General features: G+C 42.9%; 1 protein-coding gene across 1 annotated transcript; it reads left to right on the top strand.

The window, feature by feature from the left end:
- The first annotated feature begins 279 nt into the window (after nucleotides 1-279).
- On the top strand, nucleotides 280-24933 carry LOC112564511. Its single transcript, XM_025239371.1, has 5 exons — nucleotides 280-1942; nucleotides 18394-18552; nucleotides 20507-20658; nucleotides 21001-21111; nucleotides 22779-24933. The coding sequence occupies exons 1-5, from the start codon at nucleotides 1057-1059 to the stop codon at nucleotides 23034-23036; spliced, it is 1566 nt and encodes a 521-aa protein (XP_025095156.1). The 5' UTR covers nucleotides 280-1056; the 3' UTR covers nucleotides 23037-24933.
- The last annotated feature ends 2995 nt before the right edge of the window (nucleotides 24934-27928 follow it).

Raw genomic sequence — 27928 nt, 5'->3', positions numbered from 1 at the left:
CCTGCTGACGTCCGTAAATAAGACATGAAGGGAATAATATTAGGAGCGAGAAAGGAAGCATAGAACGACGACCGACACTATCAGCCGGGGGTTAAGGTGCGTGCGTGTGTGTGTGTACGTGTGTGCGTGTGTGTGCGTGTGTGTGTGTGTGTGGAGGGGGGAGTAGAGCGCTGGTTGTAGAGCAGGGAGGGTCGGACAAAGTCCCCCCACCCCAGACGGGCGGAGTTTATGAACCAAGACAGCGCGGGCTGGTAAAACCTGTAGCGCCTGTCATACCGCCCACTCCAAGGTCTGCGGGGCTCAAACCGCTACAACAACTGGGACATTGCGCCTGCAGCCACCCAATTACATGCCCTTGGCAAAAGGCAATTTACCTCCCCTTCTTCGATACCCAGACAGCCAAGCGCGTGCGAGAGGGAGGGAGTAAAGGAGGAGGAGGAAGGGAATTTGGTCTGAAGACGGCTGGCTACCAGCTAACAGCTAACTAACACCTGGGCTTTCGCTTTTATCCTCGCGCCGTCTGTCTGTCACAAGGTAGCTGCAGTCGCGAGGTTACTTACCCTCGTCAGGTTAGTCGTCTGCCACAGGGTCCAAGTGATCGCGCGTTGTAGGTCGGATCCCCGCTTCGGCGCGCACCTGGCCCGCGTGTCGGCGTCGTCGCGACAGGTGTAAAGCCGCTGTCGTCGCCGCAGTGACACAACATTTGTCCTCGGTCCGTGATGGTAGTCTGGAGTTTGCCGAACTTCTGCGTGGATTTTCCCCGACAGTCCGTACTTCTCTCTCTCTCGGTGTGTGTCAGCAGCAGGAAGCACCGCATCACCCGTGACAGGGAAGGTGTGAGTGGATGAGTGGATTCGAGGAGAGAAAATACCTGACGCCAGGACTTACTGTGCTTCAGTCGTGTCATAAGTGATGTTTGGGTTTAGAGGATCGTTTTTGTGAGAATTATATTACTGCTTCGTTTAAGTGATATCTCGATAGAAAAAACAAAAGCAGGATGTGATTCCCGTGGACAGCAAAGCTTTACAACAGCCTGCTGATTCCACAAAAATTGAAATGGCTGGCGGCGGCATCGTCGTCCTGCTCGTCTTCGTGTCGTCGTTATTGCCACTCTCTTACGGCGCGCGACACGGTTGCTCCTTTGTCCGCTCCCACAAGGGTCAACAGTGCGTGTACAACATCCACCTGACAGAGAGCCACAGCGACTGCAGCCATGCGGGACTACAGGACCGCGTGGAGATGGACGTGCAGAACGACTACGAGCACAAGATCGACAACATGAAACGGGACTTCACCTTCCTTAAAGACGAACATGAAAAGAGACTGAAGGAACTAGAGGGCACGGTCAGGGACCTGCTGGGACAGGACGCTTCGTCCCCTAGCATCCTGCAGATCCCGACCAAAGACCTGGACCTACCTCTCAAGCCACAAGCCTCCAACCGCTACGAAGGCGACCACGTGCTGACTCGACTCCATGACGAGTTTGGCAAGCTCCGACAGACGCTCAAGGCGAAGACCGAGGAGCTGATGGACGCGCAGATGAGGGTCAATGAGACGGAAAAGATGCTGCAGCAGCGCCAGATGGACCTGCTGGACGCCAACCAGGAGCTGTTCAACGCCGAGAACAAGATTGCAGTGCTGGAGCGCGAACGGGCGGTGCTGAAGAATCAGCTCAAGGACCGCAACTACAAGCTGGACGTGTCCTCGGGCCGCCTGACGGAGTGCGAGACCAAGCTGACAGACCAGCAGAATCAGCTGCTGGAAGTCATCCGCTCGGAGAACCTGCTGAAGGAGGAACTGATGACCTGCCAGGTCATCCTGAACAAGACACAAGCGGAGAACGAGAAGCTGGAGAGCCGCCATGAGGCACTGCAGGCGCGCCATGCCTCGGTCAAGAACGTGCTGACCATCAGGGAGCGAGAGCTGATAGACTGCTACTCGGGTGAGTGGACATATGTCTGATTGCTACTCGGGTGAGTGGACATAATTATGTCTTGACTCCTCCTTTGGTGAGTGGACATATGTTTTGACTGCTACTCGGGTGAGTGTCCATAATGATGTCTTGACTCCTCCTTTGCTGAGTACACAGAGGTCTTGACTACTACTCGGGCGAGTGTACATAGCTCTTGACCTCTACTTTATTGCAGTTTTATATGCATTTCAGCATATTTATACTTCTTCTTTTTCATGACTGCTGTTCTTGTGTGTGTTAATGTTTTTCGACAGACGTCCTGGTGAGTTTTATTGTCTCTTGGCTGTTTTAGAAGGTGTACATGCTGCTCGACTGCTGTCCTGATGAGTGTCTTGATCATTGTTCTGGTCAGACTTGATTCCGTCTGTTTGCTGTTTCAATGAGTGTCTTTAACTTTTGTCTGATCTGGTGTTTCTTTTCTGCTAAGTTCGAGTACCACTATTATTCTGGTGTTTGCAAATATCTTTTGTCAGCTGTCCTGTAGATGTCACTTGAATGGTGTTTAGCAGGATCACACACTGCTGTTTGTCAACTTTTAGTCTCTTGTAGTGCAAACACAAAGAAACAAAAAATACAGGTAGATAAACATAAACCGTTAGGAATAAACATTTCTTCAGATGACCACTAGAAGGATTGATTGATTGACTAACACTTAACTATTAACACGAGGCAACAAAGACAATCACAGACAGCAAGCTGGTAGCCAGGCCGTCAACTACTGTTTTTGTTTTTGTTTACTCGCCGTATGTTTGTTTGAAATACTTACCCCGAATCAAGCGCAGACTCCCTGCAAAAGTTGTATAACAAAACTTCCAATGAATCTGTCGATGCACCGCAGCATCCTCTTAGTTTTTCGCATAAATACCTTTAAGGGGGAAGTTTGATGGCGGGAGAGAGAGAGAAGGAAGAGAGGGGTAGAGAAGGAATTTAAACTGAGCTGCTATAAAACTTTCCTAGCAGAAATATCCTTGCATCAGGTGCTCTACAGCACCTGTCCTTGTTGACAAACTGTGTAATTAAAGCTATTCCTATGCTACCCCTCCCCACACCTCTCCTATGAAAGTGAAGGGTTGAACGCCTATAAGCTTTCTTTTGATGTGCAAATTTTATTGCAGGGCTCGGTCCTTTTGTACAAGTTAAAGCCTGCAAGCATTTAGCTGTCTCATATCAGTATTAACAGTAATGTGGCGGCCACGTGTTGTTTACATTACAACTACAAGCTGACACAATGTCGTCTGCGCGAAGAAAAGGAGAAAAACAGTTTAAAAACCGTTTTGATTCTCATTTTTGTATTTCGCTTCCTGCTTGTGGGGAGTCTTTATTTTCTGATGGTTTGTTCCTTTCTTTAAAGCAGAGGACCCTGGGTGGAGGCTTCAAGAAAACATTTGCCCGCCCAGGAGTGGGGACTTTATATAAAAGAAGGTTGAGCTCCGCCTTTAGTGGGAGAGACATGTTGAAACTCTTACAGTTCCTACGTCCTCCAGGTTGTGCGACCTTTAACCTCCAGTTGACAGCTCACTTTACTGCTTCGGGAATCTCGGGACAGATTTTCATTTAGGGGAACTTTGGTCTCTTTACTTTTTAGTGGAGGTCTTTTACTGAAGCAGCTCTCATCTTGACCCTGTTGACTGAGACCTCTTGACCCTTAGTGCACGTTCTGTCCTGATGATAGTTGGCTACTCGACTTTGTCATCCAAACTCTCGTGGCTGCTAGTGGACACTATAGAGTCGCAAGCGTTGGCTTTGTTTGCATACCATGCTTCCAAAAACCTACTCAAAACAGGTTCAGGTGACAGTTCATTAACATGAATGTCTTAGATCTTGACAGTTTGGAAGTATCCTATTAATACGTTGGTTTTTTTTTTTTGTGTCTTACATCTCTGGTCAGTCTGCTTTTGGGATAGGCTTTTCGATGACACAGGTCTTTAATTTCTTTCTGATAATTCTCATAATGGACTCTTTGACCTTTGAGGCAATATCTGTCGACTGAAAGAGAGAGAGAAAAAAAGAGACGAAAGAAGCCGAGGGCAGTAGCATGAGTAGTGTAAGCAGAAGACAAGACGCGGCAGACATGTGAGTGTGGACGCCCCTGCTTGTCAAACATAAACAGTAGTCAAAGGAAACTTTACTTGATGTCAAACGTCGAAATACCTTACAGGGCCCTTCGCTTGTCGACTATTCCTCGTCCTCGGTAAACACTCATGGTGCCAGCACCCAGGTCGCCAAACACAAGCGACTTTCATCCACTCATCGACTTCTTCCCGCTCCTCTCTCCTACCATCCTCCAGAAAGTGGAGACACTACGGACAGTTGAAAAGTAAATAATATTAAAGGTTAACCCCAGACAAGTACAATGCACACGAAAGGCCAACAATAATAAAGAAATCCGAGAAAAGTTAATCAAGATCATCAAAGTAAACTGATTCTCAAAACCTGATCCGTGCACGAGATATTAGTCTTTCAACATTATTCACCTTTTGTAAAAAGGTCAAGACCTCGTTTCTCATGACGTCACAAATGTGGGCTCGCTGATTGGCTAGTTGGTTGGAAAATATTTCTTTATCATATACCCGAAACTGTGGTATTTAATAACATCAGATACATAAATTAACCAACATGTTACTTAAAAAAATAAGTTTGCATTTTTGTAATAAGAAAAACTAACAACAGCTGAATGTTCTGCGAGCTTGCTTCTGTTGTAGTTGATTGACAGGACAGTAAGACACCGATGATCCTGCAAGTTATTACACTTTCTATGTCTTTTCTTCTGTAGTATATTCTTGTTAGAGGCACAGCTCTCGAAAGCAGGCTTTGGTCAGAAATTTAGCGCCGTACACACAGCAGGATGGTTTCCCGAACTGCTTCCCCTCAGTTGCCATGTCATTTCTCCGCTTTTTTCTCCCCTGGCGGGGGGAGGTCTGTTTTTTTTTTTTTTTTTTTTTTTTTTTTTGCTGGGGTTCAACGTATGATGAAACCACTTTGCTCACAAAGCATAATGGCTATCCGCTCCGGTTCTATAATTTTATCTTGCGAAAGAGGCTTTTAAGATTGTGAACTTATCAAGCCGAAAACAGCTTGGTGAACCTGTAGAAGGCAGGTCAGACATCGCAGGATTCCCAGGGTGTTGTGATACAGTGGGTGGCCACAGGGAGCAAGCAGTTGTGAATACACACAGTGTTCAGTGCATATAATATATAATATAATAGAATATTATTCTATTCACACATATTCCTGGCGAGAAAGCGTCCATTATGTCGGTTCTCGAACACAGGTAAAAATTCAGGTTACAGAAAAAGAAGTCTTGTCACAAACATTGGTGTAGTGTTTAGTGACCGAGATTTCACACAAGCAAAGTGTTTATAGGAGAGACACCAGCTGTGAAATTCAGGTTTCTGTGAGGAATCGCAAAATAATGAAGTCAGCGGTGGGTCTGACATTCGGTGAAATGTGTCTCAGTAAGACGATCCCGTGGAATGCATCATTTATCAATCAAGACGATGTACGGGACATGTAATTCAACCACCAAGTGAACTGTAATATGTAAGAAGACGATTCGGTGAACTGTGACATGTATTAAGACGAGGACTGTGCCATTTAATATGACGATCGCAGTCCCTGTATTATGTCAGAAGACGATTCAGAGTAAGAAAGAAAGGACTGTATATGGTGACCATAGATTGTAAGGTGTAAGGAGACGATACACTGTAATGTATCGTGGAGTAAGCTGATGAAATGCATTACATAGGAAGGCGGTTGATCGAACAGAAATGTATCAAAGCAAAAATAGAGATTCATAGAAGGATGTCAATACTGACATTAAATAAACACCTCTCTCTCTCTCACACACACACAAACACACACATACACACCAAACACACACGCACAGAGTGGAGGTAGAAGTGGTTGGCGGGGCTACACAGCAAGTCTGGCTCTCATTCAGAAATTCTATGAATGTCGCAAACACGGTCCCAAGCTTCCAAGGAAAAAGCATCCTGTATCTTTATCTACACGACGATAGCAAAGAGCAGATTTAAAAGCAAACCCTCGTTTCTGGAAATCAATCCCACCTAATATGTAGATGGAAAATTCGACAATATCTAAGTAAAATGTAATTACAACATACGTGAAGTTTCAGAGTTAAGATTCCTTACTAATCTGTCGCCCTTTAATGGGTATTGAGATACATATGTGTATCCCACACATTCTTCTGCAATATCTCTCAATCACTCCTACACATCAGAGGAAGGGTTAAGGTCCGAATAAGGAGTTGGAGGACAATCGCGGCAGAAAAAACACAGAAGTTACTCCGCACAGACCAAACATATCAACAGTTATACAGAGACAGCAACAGACAGAAATGCAAGAGATAAAAGAAGAATACTGATAACAAGCATGCCACAGCAGCACGGCACCGTAGAAAATAAACGGGCAACGACGGAAGGCATGAAGGACGAAAAAAAAAAAGAGCAGCTAGCCTCGAGCCTCTCAGGGGAAGGAACACTACTCTCACACCGTTAAACAAATGGGAAAATCACCGTTTTAACATTTTCTGAATGTAAAGTGCCCGTATTTTGGTATATGGTAGGTAATTTCCCGTGAAAAAGCCAGCGATGACCATGGAACAAAGATCGGTTCCCTACAAGGGTGGGTTACGTTTCCCTTTCATGTGTCGGCAGTCATTACACGTGTTACAGATGTTACAGTCTGATGTCATAGGTCCTTCCTGCCCACTTATCTTCTCATCTGCTCGTGAGGTGAGCAGCAGGAAACATGAAAATAAGACAGAACGGGGTAGTCGCAGTTTTTCTCCCCCTTTCTCTCTTCTCAGAGGTCCTCTTGGTGACAAGAGATTCATCATCGTAAACAGGGGAGATAACGCCACTGCGGTGTTTTGCCGAGTGTTTCACTGCCCTGCCAACCGCCAACAAGCCCCACCGACAAATGTCACTGTGGGATTTTGGTGGTTTTTTTTTTTAAGGGGAGGGAGGTTAAGGGAAATTTTTTAAGCGTGAATTTGCTGTCCTCCCATAATATTTTTCGTCACACAAGGGTGTTGAGGCTACGAACTCGCCCTAAAAGCTGTTGCAATAGATTGGCGCAAGGTCTGCGCATTCACACGAAAAGTCCAACGGGTGGCAGTGACTGGGGGGCAGGGAAGTCGCTCACCTTCATCCCTCCCGACTGATGCAGTGACTTCACAGAGCTTTGCTATCGTAGGGGGACATCACTGACGATAGACAAGTCACCACTGACAATTTCATTGTCAATTAGTTCCAGCCACTTCGTAAATAATTACAGACTATTTTTCCGTCTTATTTGGAACTTTGTGTGCACATCTGAATATTGTTTTCTTTTCTTGAAATTCTTTTAAGGACAAGTTGCTCAAATAAATAGATTTTCAAAGAAAAGTTTCTAAAAGCCTCGGAGTTAACGAGTTTATTGCCCTTGGCCTGGAGGTCATTAACTGCAGGAAGCAGCTGCACCCTCAGACTACATCATCAGACTGCACCAGTTCTCTCAGAGCCGTTAACTCTTGAGTGTTCATCACGCGCAGTGGTCTGCTCCGTGCAACACCATCGATAACGGGTGCTAAGCCATTGACGCCGTGGGAGCGATTAGAAGATGCGATTTTTTAAATCTCACTTTTAACAAAAAAGAAAAACCCCCATCCCCCTGTGGCAGGTACTGATTATCATTCCTAAAGCCACGTTTTCATGGAAACGACAGGAACAAAGCAGGGCAGACCGGCAAACAGTTTTAGGGTCAGGTTTCGTCTAGACTAGGGATCATACAGTTGCCGGGGCTAAAGCAACATTTATGTTAAGTCTGCATCCAGCAGGTGCGATTTTAGATTAGCTGTTTCTTCTCCCTTCTCTCCTCTGCCCTTCCTTTCTCTGGTTGTCTTTTTTCGTTTTGGGGGGACTTTGCAGTCACAAGCTGATATTCGCTGCATGATGTTCCAAACCAAATTAGTTTTTTGGGATGAAAGTTTACTGACCAACGTTTGTCATGAACTGGTGGCAGCTTTAGGGCTTTTTGAGGAATACTGAAATGAGGGTTAGAACAGGTGATGGTGCCTAGGCTGTCATCAGAAATACCAGAACGTGTCTTCTCACCACCAGGTTTTGGCTGAAGAGTGCCAGACAGAGATGTTTCAAATGACCGGAAGTATCTGGCTCATCCAAGGTTGCCTTATCTCCAGTACATAGCTGTGGGCGCCGTTACGTAGTCATGGACAACAGATTAAGCATAAATGAGGGCCTTAAATGTGTAGCTTCATGGACCAATCCCAAGACGTGGACCGGAAGTTTCATCGCTGTTGACTTCTGAGGTCAGTTAAAAAGCCACAGACTGCTTCCTGCTCATGTTTTACATACATCTACTGTCCATTACCTTCCACAGTCCTGTCGTCAGACTAGTTACAGTGAATAAGCTAAGAGGTCCGTGCAGATGCTCTTCTTGAAGGTTGGTGAGCACAGTTAGTCCGTAGGAACATGTCTTTCACCATTTCTTTGCTCTGTTCACCTCAACATGATACGAACATTATGAAATTTTTGTGTACCATCTTATGGTGGATGATATATAATACCTTACATCATTTATAAAAAAAAACACATGAGAAAATTGTTAAGAATAAGGTCATTACTGCTGTTGATAACCATCTTGACCTGCTGCAGTTTGCCTACACAGGTTGGTGGGTGTGCAAGACGCAAAGTTCTTCATGCTGAGCACACAGTACAAACATCTGGAAAACCTTTTGCTGATTTATCTTCTGCCTTCATGCAGCCTCATTTGTTAGCAACCAGCCTAGTCTCATTTCCCAACGATCACACTGACTTCTCTGGATCCTGGAATCATGAACAAACAGACAGCACACAGTTCCATGAAGGAATCTTTCTCGGGCACTCTTGTCATTTCTCCTGGCGACACTCAAAGCTGTTGATTGTCACCATTACTGTTCATTCTAAATAAAATTGTAGAAGAATAGTACAGAGTATTGATAACTTTTACGAGAAAATTTATATAAAATTGTCTGAAATTTTATGTGAAAATTTATATAAAATTGTCCAATGACACTGCATTGCTGGTCTTTAATGGTCGTGATCATGGTGGCGCTCTTCCTGAGTTTGTACGCTGGTGAGAAGAAAATTTCATTTCCTTCACTTGAATGTCTAAAAGACAAAGGACATGATCTTCAAACTTTCTATACCAACTGTGCTAGTGTCTTACAGTATGTATTCTTCTGTATTGCTCATACATGACCTTTTGTAATTTACCCAGTAATTGCTCTAGTGGAGGAATAAATTGTATATTGTTTCCATTTCTAGATGGTTTATTTTTGTTTCTCCCCGAAAGGTTTTCAAGTTAAAAAATGAATTAAAAAAAAAACAAACAGTGTGCACATATTTTATTGTCTTCGTTAAGACATGTCTGTTATCTCGCAACCTCACTCGCCAGAAATTCTCCTTCGCTCGAGTTCCATTCTTTCCCCGCGCACCCTCCACCAACCTCCTGCTGTGCTATGTAATTCCTCTCCTTCCTTTTATCTCACACAAACAGAACCCCGACGAATAATCCCACGACATTTTCTAAATATCTATGGGATTTGCATTTAACCTACTTTCATAAACCTAAAATTTTATGCTCTGAGAGTTTTCTGCCTTTCTTCCTTCCTTCTTTCTTTGTTAAATTTTTTCTTCTGATTCTTTCTTCCATTCTCTGTCTCTGTCTTTCTTTGTGTCTTTTTTTGCCGAGTGTTATGAAATGCTCGTAAAACACTCGACGACTGTGCGACCTTGAATAGCATCGCCATCTGGATGAAATCTTTCGCATGGAAGTCGGATGTTGGCCAAGTTGTCCCTGTTGCTTGTGTCTGTCTATTAACAAAGTCTGTGGCAGGGTACATACCCTGCAGACAGGAAGGTTTTTAGGACATACGAACGTACACTGCCATCAGTGGGGCACTGACGTCGCTGTGAATGGCATAACTGTCACACTGACATCGCGCACAGATGTCACATTGACATGTTAAACCATGGATGTGTATAGGTGGACTGCTGTCTGTCTGCCGAGACCAACGCTTAGTCTCTTGTGAAGCTCTCCGCTGTTAGTCTCGGCGAACCTAAACAAAGAATGTGACTAAACCGGAAGCGTTGTACACACCTGCCTCGTTTTAGTAGTTAACTGAAAAAAAAATCGTCTGCCAGCAGTCCAGTAATACAAGTTCGTGGTGAAACGAACCCCGACAAGTAGCAGTGAGTACGTGTGGGCGGCTGTGTGGGCGGCTGTGGGCTGACACCAGTGACGTGCATGGAGGCGCACGCGGCTTCAGACGCTGGCTTTACAACCAACATGTGTGTGTGTCAACAGAGAGAGGGTCGGTGTCTTTGTGTTTTCAGTATGGATACATCTGCAGCTCAGGTACATTTGTTCTCATATTTGAAGTTGAGGTACATTTGTTTGCAAAGCATAGATGCCTACAAGTGTGTGTGTGTGTGCGCATGCCCATGCGCGTTTGTGCGTGTATGAGAGAGAAAGAGAGAGGAAGAACGCAAAGAAAGACACATCACGCACAAATTTTAAAGAGGCGTGAAAGAAATTTTGAATCATTGGTATCTGATTTTAATATTCTTGTCAACTTTGTACTCTCCGTGTCTTCCTCCCACCTTCCTTCCTTCCCTCCCCAGCACGCCCACCACCACCAGCACCACCGCTTTACCATCCCCACCACCATCATCAGCACCATCAGCATCATCAAACGCTCGCTAGCATTCACGACAATGTGCCAGTAGTACTCAGCAATGGTCTGACTTTAGTTTCCTCAGTTTAAACTCGACCATCTCTCCACCATCACCACTGACGTGCTCAACCACCCAGCTGACGTGTTCGTTAGTCGGACATGCGCGTCAGACAAGCAGACGTGAAGTCAGCCACACAGACCTGCTTATCGCCGCCATAAACCTAACGATGCATTCAAGCTATTGCAGGGCAGGAGGCGGCTTTGCACCAATTAGCTGCTCCTATCTCCTCCTCTTCCCCCCAAACAGCTTCAGTTCCTGAGGCCCAAACCTTGCTCGGTGGTTTTTTGTTTTTCATTTCTTTCAACAAAGCTGAAATGCTGCTTCGGAGAATGATTCTGAAGATTGGGGACATTGTCCGACAGACTAGGTCTCTAACCTCTAGGACTAACCAGGAGGCCTTTTTCAAGTGTTCAAAGGGGAGTAATCAAATGGATTGTACTAACAATGACTATACAACATGTCCTCAACTTACCAACAGGCTCCTTTCCAGTAATGGACTAACGGTACACTCTAACGGTTTCGCTTCTCTAAGGGTCCTTCTAGGCTAAAATACACCAAAAGCATCTTCGTTTATAATATACTATCCCTTAAACTCTTTTCCCTACTATCCACAAACAAATACATGAACATCCATCAAACTTGATATCACCATTCCAAGAAATGATTTATTTACATCAACCTTACTATGGAATAACTTCGCTTCGCTTCTCCAGCAACTCTTCCGACAAGAAAAACTGAAATACTTATATCACAACCTATGATCATTTGCTGAGGCCTCAGCCACCACTGTGACCCTAGTACCAGGATGTTCATTACCTTGTATAAATCTTTGAAGCCATAAAGCTTTTGAAATGCTGCAGGACCCTTGTAAATATGTCTTATTAATTACCACTTTGTAATATTCCCTTCCATTGATGTCATACCTTTATATTAGTTTAGTGACTTAGTTTATTCGTAGTTTCTACAGGGTGGGCGAGGGGATTCTCATCCTCGTGAATAAAGGTTGGAGATTTTCATTTGAGTGAAAAAGTGAAGTAAATTAGTACACGGTAAGGTGAAACAAAACTCTGAACAAATCTTAGCCCGTAGTTGATTCTATTCCAGCAAGAGATCGTTAAGAATCGTTAAGATATCCACCCTCAAAGCCGCGTTCACACGCGCACGGACAGATGGGAAGTAGCATAAGAACGGTCTGTGTACCTGTGCTTGGCGGGGAAAGGTCAAAGGGCAATGCGATTTTCTGAAGGTCTTGGTGCGAAGTGTCTCAGGCAGAAGTTGCCAAACCTGCTCCACGAAGAGAGGCGAGAAGACCGTGTGTTCCATTTTAATGTCTGTGGTGTCGGCAACGTGGACAGTGACATGACATGACATGACATCACAAAAACTGTTTCATCGTTTGTGTCCGTGTTGCTGTGGCTGCTGACACAGGTGTGTGCGCTTGTCTGTGACAATGTGTCTTCGCTACACCTTTTCTCCACCCCACCCCTCAAACAATGATGTGAATGACAACTGCAGCAACTTTGTAAACAGGGAAGATAATTTGCGGAAAGTTGATAGCTGTGAAGAGTGCATGCCCTTCTTTTGTTAACGGTCAGACAGGGACGCGAATTCAGTTTTCGTGTAACACCATTTGTTTCACCCCGAAGAGAAGTGGTTGCCGGGTGAGTCCCGCGATAAGCAAAGAATAAAACATTATCTTTTGTAAAGTCGTGATGTTGAGATTTGCTTTTATCACTTCTTGTCCTGCCGTCTTTCCATCTTTTCACTATCGTTAGCGATGAAGACTATCTTCAGACGCTGGCCTGTGGCGTTTGTCGTCAGTGTGTCCGCCTTTGTCATCCTCCTTCTCTCTGTCTTGTCATCCTCCTTCTCTCTGTCTTGTCAACCTCCTTCTTTCTCTCTCTGTCTTGTCAACCTCCTTCTCTCTCTCTGTCTTGTCAACCTCCTTCTCTCTGTATTGTCATCCTCCTTCTCTCTGTCTCGTCAACCTCCTTCTCTCTCTCTCTCGTCAACCTCCCGTTCTCTCCACGTCCGGACGAGTGTTTCTAAGTGGGGTGTCGTTTCGTGCCTGTAACGAAGGATGAGACCTTTCGCTCGCCTGCTGACATTTGAAGCGGCTTAATCATTACCTTGGTGAAGTCTTTGTCTCAGTTTTGACCCACCTCCGGTAGCCTCCCCCATCTCTATTATCTCCCCACTTCCTCCCCCCCCCCCTACAAGCAGCTCGATCGTTTGTCTGGTCCAGTTCAGGGGAGGAAACCTGAGTGTTTAAGGGTTGATGGCCAAACAGCGGAGTATGGTAATGTCCTGCTGGGTCTCGACGACAAGCAGCTCGAGTTACCGGCCTTTGTTGGAAAGGACACACAGGAAGTCAGAGCAGTTGTCGGTCTTTGACCTGCTCATTTGTTCTGATCTTCATGACTGCGTCCTGCGCAGTTTTATTGATAGTCGTCCATCTCCAGCCATCGGGTTCGTTGAGGACGAGAAAGAGTTGTCCACCGATGAACATTTGATTAATATTGTCTGTGTGATACTGTATGGAAAGTCGATAACCATTAAATAAAAAACATTTTACTGGCTTGCAAATCCCGCTGTTTATACTCATAAACTTTAAGTGTAAGTTAAAGCCAGTGTATGTGCTATCATTTCAACGATAACAGTTCATTTGTTATCTTCTTGACTTTTAACCTCCAAGGTTTAGTAGGTCAGAAGTCAAGCCAGGAAAGTCCTAAATAAAAAAAATAAAAAACTTAAAGTTCTCGGAGAAGGGTGTAGGCTCTCTCTCTCTCTCCATGATAACTCTTTTCGTGAGTCTCTCATTAGCTTTGTACCCGATAAGTTCCCTGCTACCCGATAAGTCCTGTATGACTCCTTGGTAACCAGATAATGCTGTTATCAGACCAGCAAGTGAAGCCCGACTTTTGCTGGAGCTTTTCCTGGTGAGATGCGAGCACGTGTACGTGTGATGACCTTTGACCCGCCAATGGCAACGTTGCACTGGTCTTAATTAATCCTTGTGTTTACTCCTGGCTACAAGCCTGTACTACAGGACTGACTTCCGCTAATGGAACGGACTGGGAGCAAAAGGTTATCTTCCGGTTATTTTTGGTGTTAGCACTGCTAGAATATTTTTAAAATGTTGTTTGAATGTCATGGAGTTTGTTTTCTTCGAGGTTTGTTTCGTAGACTTCGCAACCTCTTCTTCATGGATGAGAGTTCAGCCAGGCTATGGATTATCGGTTCAAACAGTCAATGGTTCCAGCTAGTCAGTAGATTAGGGGTTCAGCCACATTTCCCGCCACCTACACTCACAGCCAAGTCAGCCAGGCAGAACCGTGTTTAGCACTTAGCTAGAAGATAAAACAAACATTTGGCATGAATAGCAACAGATGTTGTTGCTCGCAACATGTTGCGTGGCATGTTTCGTGTTCCTCTACTTCTGCTCGTTGTTGTAGCTTAAGATGATTTTGACCCGCTCACCCCTCTGCTGAAATCTTTGTTAGGAACCTATTGCAGGTGGAGCAGCTACGTCTATTGTAGGCGGAGTTCAGAAAGCGAAGACAAAATTTTCTCCAGACTGGCAGTTACACAGCATCCACACCCAGTCTAATAAACACTCGATCGCAAGGTAACTGTTTGTTGCCTTCCTACTTCGTCAGCTCCTTTGACTGTTGTCACATGGATGTATGTGTAAAAATGGCTTTCTCTGCCATGTTGCTGTAGTATGCTTTTAAACCTTCATTTCTTGTCTGTGTCAACGTTTTCTGGACACCTCTATCCTTTGGATGGTCAGCACCGCGGTATTGTCGTTCTGATGAGGTTGTTAGAAGCTTCTTGGTCCTTCTGAAAGGTTCTTAGAGATCCGGGTACATGCGGTGTGTTGTTATTTTGGCGGATATGTTTACCGTTAAATTTCAATCATTCAGGATCGGACGGGCCTTGTATGGGTACCTGGGGAGAGGGGTGGGCTGGTTACAAACATTTGCTCTTTCTGGGGTCACAGAGGACGAATGCCTGAGTTCACATGCGTGCACGAAGGTTTGTGAATAAGACTGACTTCAGTGGGTTTGGAGAGGTGAGCAAGTTGACACACTCAGCTTTTCACAATGAAAATCCGGGTATGAAAGGGTGAAGGACGCTGAATTTAAGATGGCAACCAGAGAACATCTACAATATCCCTCACCCACCCACACACACACATACACCCCGAGTACTAACAACAGGCAGCATCGACATTCCTTCCACCAGTCCACAAATATCAGAAATGCACGAACTGTTTCTGAATTTCCCGCAATTTCCTGAGAATATTTATTCCTTCGTGCAATAATATTTCCTAAATTATTTCAAGCCACTGTCTTATCTCCTGACTGTACGCTGTTAAACCCCAAGTGTTGTATTTTAAAAAGTCTGTCACAAGGGTGGTATCTGCATATCTGTGAAACTGTATATCATTCTACCGATGACACACTAGGTCATCGTATGTCTTGTTGCGAGCAGATGGGCAGACATACAACTGTAGGGTGTGTAAGCATGATGTCATCAGTGATAATCGGCACGATGACAGATGTCAGTATATCATAATAAAGCTGCTCTACTTTTTATTTTAATTCATGGGGTTTGTGTAGTGCAGACTGAACACACTTCCTGTACACATGTGTACAATATGTGTGCGTGCGTGCATGTGTATGTGTCTAAATGTATATATATTAACATTTCTATTTGAATGTAACATTCATAGGTGCGTTTGTAAAAGGATTTCGTGTGTGTGTGTGTGTTTGTATACCCCTTGTGTGTTTGTGTGTGTGAGAGAGTGTGTACGTTTGCATAACATTGTGTGTTTGTCTGCCTGCGTGCGTGGGCGCTCTGTGCTCAAGAAATCTCATTTTAATTTTACAGATATATTCAATTCACTTTTCTTTCACGGATTCCAAATAAACTACAAATAAAATCTCCCTGCTGTTATCTTGTAAGTACATTTATCTCAGTCCACATGCTTGATAAGGTCAAGACAACATATCAGACAACATCACCTGTCTACCGGTATTTATAATGCTCCCACATAACAAAATATAAAAAAAATTATGTACCTGTCCTTCCACTGAACTAAACGTGAATTTTAAGTGCAGTTGGTGACAGGCACAAGTGTATACAATTTCCACATTCCGTGAGGCACCTGACATGTCAGTAAATATCTACCCAGCGCCAGGGTTTGCCCACCAAACCTCTTTGTGTTGGGTAGAGTGTTTAATGAGCTGAGTTTAGGGAGGATAAGAAATTAATACCACAACAATAAAGTATTTCCCAGAAGATTTTCATTCTTGACTGTCTTTTTTCACAGTAACATTAGCTCACAGGTGTTTTTCCTTTGTTCGTGTATTGTTGGAACTGCGTCACCACCTGACTTTCTTTAGGGTTCTTGTTTGTTTGTTTGTTTACTTGCTTATTTCTTGAACTCAGACTGCAACAAAGGATAACGAATAGTATTTTATACCTTTATAATGTTGAACATCCCAGCATTCGTATCTACTCGGGGCGTGTAGAGAACTTTTGCACGTCACTCAAACTCTTACAGAAAGATATGTTCATTATGTCACCTTCGCTTGAAAACAATAATTGTTTGAAGTGCCATTCCAAGTGGTTGACTGCCAGAAAACGATTCTAAGGACATCAGTCAACCAATGGCGACATTGTCTCGCGTTCCCAGCGCCACGTGAGTACGTCACAGATGTGATTAAACCCTTGGTGACGCGTGCGAGCCGTCTCAAGGGAGATAAATCCTGTCCTCCGTTGGTAGGTAGGTCCGCCCACCTGCATTCCTTACCTGAGAGTGAGCTCGGCACCTCCCCAAGCCACGCGAAAATGTTTTCTGTATCCGCGAACTTTAAAGTGGTGTAGCTTTCAGACTGACAAGGTGTGCTGACTGAGTATGTTTACCCTTCAGTCATCCACCCGGCTTCCAATTTCTCTCCCTCTACTTTAGTGTCCACACGGCCGATTTATTTTATATTTTTTAAGCCAGAGGGACTACAAGGACTGATAGAGACAGGCGTTCCTTTGATATTCTGATACCTGTGCGCAGGTAAAACTGTAAACATTGTGAATATAATCCCCTCTGAACCGGACTCGCCTGCTTCGAGCAGTTGTGGCGACGGTTAGACTGTGTGGATGTGATTATTTTTATCACCAGTCACACACTTGGATACCCAAAGATTTGCTCCTGGGTGAATAACGAAGGCCAAAGTTACATTGGAGAAAAAAAGTCATAAGACACCTAGAGCATGAAACTGATACCATTTCCCTACTTTCTTTGTTTTTTTTCTTTCCCATGTCCCTAACCCCTGCTCATGTTAGAGGTTTACTTATAATGATCTTTACTTGGTTTGTTTTATAACTAAGTTGAATGATTTTTCTTCCTTTTATTATATATATTATTTTTCGAATTATTCTGTTATAAAGGGTTTTATTTAAGATCAGGCACCTATGTTCATGTGTAAGAATTGTTTCTTTTATTGAAGTTGGAGAAGGACGGACAGACAAAAAGACTTGTGGACAGACGGACAGAGAGGGATAAAAGAAACTCAACCTTCTAATTAATTAATAGTCCAATCCTCATTACGACAGGTGTCATTACCTTACAGTGTTAATTGGGGGTTGAAATGAGAGAAGGTGTTAGGGAAGTTGTGAGGGAAGGAAAAGGAGAATAAAAAGTGTTCTGTTATTTAATATGCTTCATACAGTATTCTGTTCACACAATTGTTCCTGTATGTATGTAAATTCTAGACATCAAATCTTCGTGTCTGTCCTTCAGACTAAAGGTGTCTTGTCTTTCTTTCCTCCCCTGTGGGGCCCAGACCTTGTCGTCACGACTGTACACATAACCTGGGTTACCTGTGTGTCTCATGCACCTCTGTGATAAATGCTTTTCCTCCCGTGTCACTCGAAACATTGCATTAACACTGGTGACACAGAATCCACGCACTTGTATGCACTGACTACATCCCTCCTCACAGGTAGGGACAAGTCGAATAGATATTACCTGTCAAAGGCGAAAACTCCTGCGAAAGAAAAGCTTAAATAAACACAAACCGCTCGGAAGGTAAACACCTTTACAAAAAGTTTGAATGACCAAACCTGTCCTTGGCAGTGCAAGAATTTTAAAAACTAGAATGCGTTTTGTAGTGCACGAAGTGCATACAGTAATATTAATCTTGTTTCGTTTGTTGAAGAAGACTTTCTTGATGTTCTCTATCAAAGAAGGAGGAAATTCAAAGAGAGATAGCTATGACATCTCTGACGATAGTTGAAAGGAACACGAGGACAAACAAAATGATTGCATGACAAGGATGCATACACAGCCTCGCTTTGGAGTGTTACCTGATATTGCCATGGTGACACAGGCACGGGTAGCCGTACTTCAGAGAGATACCTGAGACTGAGAGCACGACTACAGGAACATCAGCAGCTTTGTTACCTGAGGCTGATGTCCAGATAAAGCTTCCTTCATTGTATGACTAGAAACATCAGAAACATTCTGACTATGTAGACTATATAGACATCCATGCTTGTTTGTTCCCTCCCGTACAGTCGGTCCCCATCTTAAGATTCTGGTTTATTTTTCAGCCAAGACACAGACCTTCTGTGGCTTCGAGGACAAGTTCCTGTGTGGCTTCATTCAGACCAATGACACCTCAGATTTCTTCGACTGGGAGTGGGGTGAGGGCGGCACACCTTCCCAAAACACGGGACCGACCGGCGATCACACCTGTGGGTCGAACAAAGGTAAGTAAAAGTCAGAAAGCCTCCTGCTTTATCGAAAAACGGGATTGTGTATGTTTGAGTTTCTTAACCCTAAACTAAATATTGTCTGAAAGACGACAGAAAAAGATATGCAGAGATATAGAGACCGCGATTTCGAAAGTAAAGGAATGAGCATGACAAGAGAACGAGGAGGATGTTCATACCAAGAGAAAAACGACATTTAGGAAATTAATTTCTTGAGCAATAGTAACGACAAGGAAGGAAATAGAAAGAAGAAAAGTGGATAGAATATTATTACAGGACTTTGGCCGATTCAAGCAGTTTTACTACAGCAGTCTCGTACACCTGTTCATAGTTCTCATACACTATGTCTGATGAAATGAAAGTGGAAAACAAGTGACAGGGATAGAATGCTTGTGTGTAAACAAACAATATAAAATGAAAAAAGAAATAGATCAAAGAGTTTCTAGAAGATACCTGACATCTGCCAGTGATGATGTGCCATGCTAATCACCAACGGCTGTTACAACTGCCAGGTAAGTAATGAAAGCTCCAAGATGCTGCGACTTCATCACACGACACTCGGGTGCACGGGTGCAGGTCGCGCTGAAAGGTCAACAACCGACGGGAGGACAACACCAGGCCGGCGGCAAAGGACAGACAGAGCCTCGTGGCTTCTCGAGACTTCACGGAACGTACAAACAAGCGGCGGGCAACCACAAGGTTTATAAACAATGGGACCAGAAGGAGAGAAATACAGTGTGATATTTAGCAGCCGCCACACACGGCATTTGCCTCATGTTTGTGCAAAGCACTTGGACAAGCTTCGGCGAAAGGTGGGCATAGAGGATGAGACAGATGGGAGAGGGAGGAACAGGGGTCAGGAAGGCAACATTTCTTTAAGATTAGAAAAAAAAAAACAGTTATCTTGGATATAACAGAGCCCCATTGTCGGAATAGTGATGGTCACTGTACCTCGGGTAATTACTTTCAAGCTCATCATCAGTTTTGTGTTAATGTTGCCGTTATGACAGGTACCTCTGTTGCTTACCTTCTTTATGCCAACCTCTTCTCGTGGCGGGTACAAGACCTACTTCCAAACGTTAACCCATTTTTTTCCCTTTTGTAAAAGATGATTATTCATGCAGATGTAGCAAGTGAGTTATTTATTATCAGCTTCCCGCTGATGTTTGCCTCCTTGCCACGTGTCTGGTGCGCCAAGTGCTGCGTCTGCGGAATTGCAAGCCGTCCCTGTGGTTCTCCACTACCAGCAGCTTCTCCACCTCATTGGCGATGTTTACACTTTGCAGACATTTCTTCTAAAACACAGGAACCTAATGTTTTCTGTTGCTGTGCAATCAAATAGTAATTCTGGAGAATCGTTTTGTCAAAAACCATTTTTTTGAAATTATTTTAGCGCAAAAAGCAACATGATCAGCAGTTTTTCCACCTCATTGATTGTTGTTTAGACTTATGGGATGCCGGTGGTTAATGGCAGGAGAAATGTTTTCTGTTACCACAATAGTTTTAAAAAAATCTTTTTCGAAAAAAAAGATTAAGCGAAGGACCAAATTTTTTTCTTTGTAAAATTGGTCAAAATGGGAAAATGATCCAGAAAAACATGATAATAGCAAGAACAACAGCTCAGCAAAAAGATCTTATAAATGCATTAATGGAATTTTTTTGGAAATTTTAAACAGAACAACCACCATTTCTGCATGAAAATGGAAACAGCAGTGATGTCTTTCCCATAGAATCTTATAAATTCTTTAAAAAAAGTGACAGATATAGTAAGGCACGTTTCTCATGCATGGAGCTGACATTTTTCTAAATTCAGTCAAGCAAAACATCTTCACCAGCAAGAGTGAAGGGAGTGGGGACTAGGAGAGGGGTGCGGAGGGGAAATTACAAAAAAAAAAATCCCAGAAAGAATGACAAAGGAAGATGATGAATGTATTCTTTCTGTCTTTGGCAGGTCACTTCATGTTCATCGAGGCCTCCGCCAGGGGGCGCGGAAAGAACGCCATCATCTACTCGCCGCTGTACCGCGGGCTGGTGGAGCAGTGCGTTCAGTTCTACTACCACATGAACGGCCGCCATATTGGCACGCTCAACGTCTATGCGCAGGTGCAGTGCGCATGCTCAGCTGTCACGTGTTACTGAGGTGTAACATGGGGAGGTTGAGTTGGAAATGAAGTGGAAGATTAGCAGTTTCAGTTGTATAATGGGGTGTAAGATTGTCAAGTTCAAAGTAAAATGAGCTCGAGTGGATTAATTCCGTTAGCTTGAGCACGAAATTGTTAAACTTTTGTGAAAACGGAAGTGTTTTCAAATTAAAATATGCTAATCTTATTAGTCTTAATCTCTTTATTAATCCTATTTGTTTAGAATGAGCATTACAATATGTAATAAAGGTTTTTTTTCCTCCTCGTCCTTCCTAAGAACCAGCTGTGAACGTTCTGTCTGCAGGCTCGTGGCGCTGGACTTGCTTCTGTCTGGCGTGCCTATGGCAACCAGGGCGACATCTGGTCAGTGGCAAGGCTGGCCATTCCCAAGGAGCTTGCCAGGGCAGGTTACCAGGTCAGTGGACATTGTCATCACTGTCAACGACCCTAGTGAGGCTGTTACCATAGAAGTGTAGAGGTGGACTGCTGTCTGTCTGCCAAGACCAACGCTTAGCCTCTTGCGAAGTTCTCCGCTGTTAGTCTCAGCGAGCCTAAACAAGGAATGTGACTAAGCCTGAAGCTTTGTAGTCTCATGCCTCGTTTTAACAGTTAACTGGAAAAATCGTCTGCCACCAGTCCAGTAATACAAGTTCGTGGTGTTACTGAGAGCGAGTGAATGCACCTGCTTCTCTTGATGGAAGTGAGAGAGGAATCGTCTTCTGGTTCAACCTGATTGGCTCCCCTTGTTTACATGCGTGGCTCGCAGTGTTTACACGCTTACCTGACACTTGTATACGTTACCGCCTGTCAATAGTCAAAGTGGTGGTAAATAACCACGACACAGAAACTCTCGGTCAATTTTCTTTTCTTTTTTTTTAGGTGTGGAAGGGCGGGGGGCACAGATTGTGATGAGAACTGTTGCTTGGAATTGAGCATCATGGACAAAAACTATGACAAATAGTCGGAAACCGGAAGCAGCCTATGAGACCTGAGACTAGAGAAAATTCAGAGACGGAAAAAGAGATAAGAATCGCCATGGTTCTTTAACCGAGCGTGAAAGGATCATTTAACTGTCGCAACTGTCACCATGCAAACCTCCGCAGCAGGCGGGAAGAGAATAATTTTACAAGAGCTACAGGGCACATCGCCTGTGTCATGTTAAACTCGGGAGGGCCCTTTAAGTGGAAGACATTTGATCACGTGATCACCTACACAAAATGGACGCCACGTGCAGCGCAGTGCGGCAACTGTACGCGAGAAGGTCGCTGCTCGCCCTTTTCTTTCTGCACCTGTCTGGCATCAGAATATAGCGATTAGCTTTTTTATTTCATTTTTGTTGTTGTTGTTGTTGTTGTTGTTGAAAATTTAAAAATAAGAGCTGCTCAGGAAATCAAATCCAGTGGAAAGGTGTCACGCTGTGTCTAGCTGGAAAGGGAGGGAATGTATTCTCTGCTTTGCTTGTGGAGGAAGACGATGGGTTGAAAGGGGTGAAGAACAGTTGCTTATATGACTCTGTTCATCTGTCAGCGCCTGTTAGCATCGTAGCAAGCTGTGGAAAAATGTTGTTGAGAGAGTTTGCTCGGAAGTGGCTGCTGACGGCGAAGGTTAATGCGAGAACGGAGTTCAAACAGTGCGAACCTTTAACTTTTTTGAAAACTCACGTGGGATTGATTCGAGCGCACTTGATACCACATCCCTGTTTGCTGTCTGTTTGGCCATCTGTTTAGTGTCTGTGTGACAGGACGCCATGGCCGAGCAGAATACCCGGCTACAACTACATGTGTAGTCACCCCGACTACAGTATTTAGTAGTTTGTAAGCCCTGTGCACGTCTGTAAACAACTCATAAAAGCTCCTATAAGAGTTCAAATCACAACTTGCTATAGTGTGTGTGTGAGAGAGATTTCTTAATTTTTTTCTTCTTCCCTAGCATTTCCTTTTGACGACTATCATTGTGTTTGAAAACATCTTTAAGAATCTCAGAGGAATCCCCTTAATGCTGAGTCCTCGCTAATCAACTCACCACTTGTTCGTGTCTATTTTTATTTGTTTGTTTTTTATTTATGACTTTTGTTTTCTGCAGATCGCTTTCGAGGGCATCACTGAAAACGGTTTCCAAGGTGACATGGCTATTGATGACGTCAGCGTGGCCGACGGGCCGTGTCCCGTGGAGCAGGGCATCCAGACGGTTCAGGTGCAGTTCAACGATACGACGACCTCCCTCATCGACGATGGCAAAAACTTCGCTCGAAACATTAGGAAGGGACGGCTTGCCCGCATCTTTAAGAAGAAAGGAGAGAACAATGCAGAGGAGAAACTCGTCGACAAAGGACAAGAGTGATCCCCCTTTACAGCTTGCACTTCTCTCCCCCAACATCGCTTATAGAGGACATCGCTTCATCGACTGACACTTTGCAAAGAGTTCTGGTCAATAGACCGAAGATAATTCTTTATCAAAATAGCAGAAAACAGACTGCTAACACACAGGGCACTCTTTTTGTAAGAAAAACTGAATTTAACCCATTATTTGAACAGGGCTTCTAGATTCTGCTTTGTGTATTTGTGGTGCTTTGGTCTTTTGGACAGACCGCGAGAAACTTTGCCTACTTCATTTTAGAAAATGTATTTTATACCCGGTCTGGCTAACAGTCTGCGAGTGATTTTGTCGGAAAGTTGTACTAAAACACTTACTATGCTTGTGGAATTCATGACACGATGAAAGACGACTCAGCATGGCCTCCAGTTCAGAATCGTTGGTTTTTATAAGGACTCTGACTCTTGTAACATATTTTGAAGTGTCTTCACATTCAAAGAACGACTCAGAGGGTCCTCAGAGTTTTACAAACTCTTCAGAGCCTAAAATCGTTTGCTGGTGACAATTTGTACACAAACTGTTATTAGTGAGATTTAGTTTTCAATCTCTTTGGTCGCCTTTCACCTGTCTTTGCTCCTCAGGTAACTTATTTTCAGCTTCAGATTTGAAATTTGTAACAGTAACACAGTAACAATTATCCTACTTGTGCTTTAAAGCTGCGAGAGTTTTAATTTGTTGCCTTTCAGAATAAAAATTTTTGCCATGCGTTGCCATTTCTAATTTAACAAAAAAAAAATTTTTAGTGGATGTCATCAGTTGAGTCCTTAGCCTTGTCACTGTTGTATTAACAGAAGATATCTTCATGGAGCGTGCGCAGAAAAATTCTTAAAAATACTTAATTATAAAGTCTTGCCCTCTTGGTTCCAGTCCTTCAAAAGGTCTTCATTGCTTGTTGCATTCTCAGTGTTTTGAGTTCAGATTTTCTCCTTTGATTTTTGGTGGTCTGTAAATGTAATTGTGTCAGGTCCGTGCCATTCATAACAACATAAACAAGGACACGGCCATGTTTACCAAAGTTCCACGAAGTCTGCAGTAAGCTACAGTATGTCTAGACTCCACGATGTTTATGATACTGAGAAGTTCAAAGTCGTCTGCTTAGCAGCAATATTAAATATTCTTGATTTAATTACTACTAAGTGTAGTCTTATCTTCAATATGATTGCTAAGTGTTGACATTTTAGTAACATAGAGGAAAATAAATGAGGCAGCTACTATATTTTGAATAGAACTATCCCCTCCCCTAATTTCTCCACTTCTCGTATTCTGGGATTTTTTAATCAAGTAAAACAGATGGAAGATAATTTAACAGTTAAAATTTTGTAGACGTGTAAACAACATAATACTGGAGTGACTGGCAGATGGGCTTTCTAAGACGGGTTATCTGCTTGTTGTTTTTATCTATGTCCTGTGTTTTCTGTTGTTGTTTTTTCTCATCAACAAGATTATTCGAAACCTTCTTATTGGCTTAATGAATAAAGTATTTCTTCTTTTTTCTCCTTTCTTCCTTTTGTACATTATGACATCTCCGACCTCGTTTTACCAGTGGCTTCCTAATTTTAGATATATTTTAAATTGATGATAGCAGGACGGCGCAGTTTATGTATTTGTCATGTTCTCTTTGTTGATCCCACATACACAAACAATAATAGTCCAAATAATTACCTTGTACCTTATTAATTAAACTGTTTCATTTAGTAATTTTTGATTCATTTATATTTACACTTTTTAAAATGTCTCGCTGTCGCCAGTGATATTAAAAGTGAGTAGTGTTGCCTTTGACTGTCACCGTTTGATACCCGTGAGCGTTGCTGGGTGCAGTCTGTACTCACTGTAACAACCAACGAATAATAAAGCTGGAACAATCTGCGAGTGTTTGAAGAAATATGCATCATCGTTGTCACCTGTAGGTAACCGAGTAGGTTTATTATGATGAGCCCATACTTTCAGTGTCAGAGTACCATGCCCAAGCCAGGAGGAAGGTGAGGAGAGGTTGAGTAGAGTTGAGTAGGGAGAAGGCGATCTTGGAAAGAGAGAAAGAAACAGAGATGGTGAGGTGTAGGCTGATGTTGCGGCTGTCCGCGGTCTGTATTCTGGTTATTTAGAGGATAGTCAGTGTCAGGCAGGCTGGGAGTATACACGTCGCAGAAATAATGTGACAAAACCATGGATGAAAAAATAGAGCAGGCTATAACTTATAAATTGATAATTTTAATACTGTCCACGAATGCTGTCATAAATATCCAATCAACCCTTGGCAGAGAAGAAAGGTTCCCCACCCCTGGCCCCGTATGCAAGAAACACCGTTAGCCAATCGTAGCGATAGAGCCTTTCGGTCCGAAAGCTATAGCAGCGATAGTCTCCCCACTAACGTGGTATGCAGGGAACGCCGATAGAGCTCCACTAGCTTTCGGCGCGGGAAGGCAGTTCTATAAATAGCTTCCGGGTAGGCCCGAATTTCATGCGCTACTGCGCATGTATTTGTTTTAAAAGTAGCGTTTACTTTTTCTCCCTGACGATGTCCTTTTGCAGAAAAACGGGAAACAAAACATATGCGACATGGAAATTAAAATTTTGTTAGAGGAGATATCCATGGAAGACAAAATTCTTTCCAGCTGCTTCTCCAACAAAAGAACGATACCAAAAAAAAACAAAAAAACCCACCAAACAAACAAAAAAAAAGAAATTTGGAAAAAAAAAATCGCGGCCAAGGTGTTGGCAAGCAGGGTGGCTGTTCTGTACCAGAAATAAAAAATAAATGGATCTACAAAAATAGACAAGACTTCAAAAAAAAAAAAAAAAAAAAAAAGCGAGGCAAATAAAACAGTTGGAGACAAGGGAATGCCACCACCTGAATATGAAGAGGCTGTTGCTGGAATCCTTGGCAATAACACCTACCCTGATCAGTGGTATTGGAGGTAAGTGACACATTAACTGGCTAAAAAAAGTATATAAAACAGTAAATGACAGAATAATTACTTATTTTTATTTATATTTTTTATGAAATTATAATAGAAAATGTGATTATGTTTTGCAAATCAGCTGGATGTAGGGAGGGGAGCAGTGAAACATATTGTATGCGTTGGATGTTTAAATCACGCTTATAATTGTTAATATTACACGCTTTAAATTCTTGGTAACTGGGGACACAGCACCACAGGTTGAAATGGGTTGGTTTAATCTTGCCTCAAATGCAACCATTATTTACTTTTCTTTTATTGTTTATACATCAGCTATATGCTTGTTGATTAAATGAAGTACAATTTTCAAAACATGTTTTTTATTCCAGTGAATGGTCCAGATTCACAGGAGGTAAGCAGGCTGAATAATTTCATGTTTTATGGTGGCTCTATTGTGAACTTTGCGCGCAGAATGCTGTGTTCTGAAGTTTGTGTGCAACATATTGCCATCTCAACAAGTAATACACAATGTCTTAAAATTTACATAGTGAAATTTATTTTACTCTCAAACAGTCACAATCACACATTTTAAAACAAAAGCAAAATGAAAAGTGAATAATTGTATCCACACACAAATATATATATCCACATTTAAATGATATTTTCTGTCCATTTTTGCAGGATTGATAATTTTCTGACATTTTACACTAAATCAGTTTGTGGATAACATCACTTTTCTTTAGAATGCTATTGATGTATATGCAGAAATCTAATTGCCACTCTTGCAACCATCATTTACTACATATTTTTCTTTGCTCTGCCACAGAATATTCAAGTCCCTTCAAATCGTTGACAAACTTCTATCCGTCAACACCACCCTGGACAACCGGAAAACCCTTAGAATGAAAAAAAGAAAAACAGCCAGCAAAGGAGATACAGAGCAACAGCTCATGATATAACATTTCAAAGACCAAAAAGCAGTCTATTATAAGCCAAATGGAACTAGAAATTAAAATCTCAAACTAGAAGTCTGGCTGCTAAACGCTAATTAAGCAAGCTAGACAAAGAGATAAATGATAATTAAAACTAGCAATACTGCCAGTGTATGCATTTTTGTATATTAGAGTGGATCTGTATACAGTTAAAAAATGTGGGTGACAGTACAAAGTCACACCCCCCCCCCTGCAACAGCTACTCAAAAGTGAGATGCAATGCAAACTAAAAAATGTGGGTTACAGTACAAAGCATCAACACACACAAACTCATACACCTGCAACACATATTCTGAAGTGAGATGCAATGCGAAATTAAAAAAAATGTGGGTTACAGTACATAGTCTCAAAACACACACACTCACCTGTAACAGGTATTCAGAAGTGAGATGCAATGCAAAAAAAAAAAAGTGGGTTACATTACAAAGCATCAACACACACACACACCCTGCAACAGGTATTTAGCAGCGAGATGCAATGCAAAATAAAAATTTGTGTACAGTACAAAGCCTCAACACACACAAACTCACACACCTGCAACACATATTCTGAAGTGAGATGCAAAGCAAAATGAAAAAATGTGGGTGACAGTACAAAGTCTCAACACACACACACACACCCTGCAACAGGTATTCAGCAGTGCAAACTAAAAATTTTGGGGTTACAGTACAAAGCCTCAACACACACAAACTCTCTCATACAATGCAAATCCTATGTCAAAAACTAGAAGGTTTGACTGTCACATTACAGTCATGTTAGTCTGCACAATACCTAAGCTAGGATGTTAATTTTGCCTTTTTCAAATTTAAAATATCATTTAAAAAGCAACTAATCACGGCTAAAATCAAATAGACAACAAGCTGAACAAGTTTTATCAGCAGCATAATTACTCATTTATTCTGTACCGTAACACTGGAGAAAGCGACCCACGTCGATTCGACGATTCGATTGCTGCTGCAATGTCATTTGT

Source organism: Pomacea canaliculata, linkage group LG5 (assembly GCF_003073045.1).
Source record: "Pomacea canaliculata isolate SZHN2017 linkage group LG5, ASM307304v1, whole genome shotgun sequence".
In the NCBI taxonomy this organism is placed as follows: domain Eukaryota; kingdom Metazoa; phylum Mollusca; class Gastropoda; order Architaenioglossa; family Ampullariidae; genus Pomacea; species Pomacea canaliculata.
The sequence above is the reverse complement of the archived record's forward strand: the minus strand, read 5'-3'. Positions and strand labels throughout refer to the sequence as shown.

What these genes read in the sequence shown, in the direction of transcription:
- LOC112564511 (XM_025239371.1), top strand. Translation starts at nt 1,057, where the DNA reads ATGGCTGGCGGCGGCATCGTCGTCCTGCTCGTCTTCGTGTCGTCGTTA. An exon ending in CGCTCAACGTCTATGCGCAG is followed by an intron (nt 20,659 to 21,000) that starts GTGCAGTGCGCA and finishes TTCTGTCTGCAG; the next exon opens with GCTCGTGGCGCTGGACTTGC. An exon ending in TTGCCAGGGCAGGTTACCAG is followed by an intron (nt 21,112 to 22,778) that starts GTCAGTGGACAT and finishes TGTTTTCTGCAG; the next exon opens with ATCGCTTTCGAGGGCATCAC.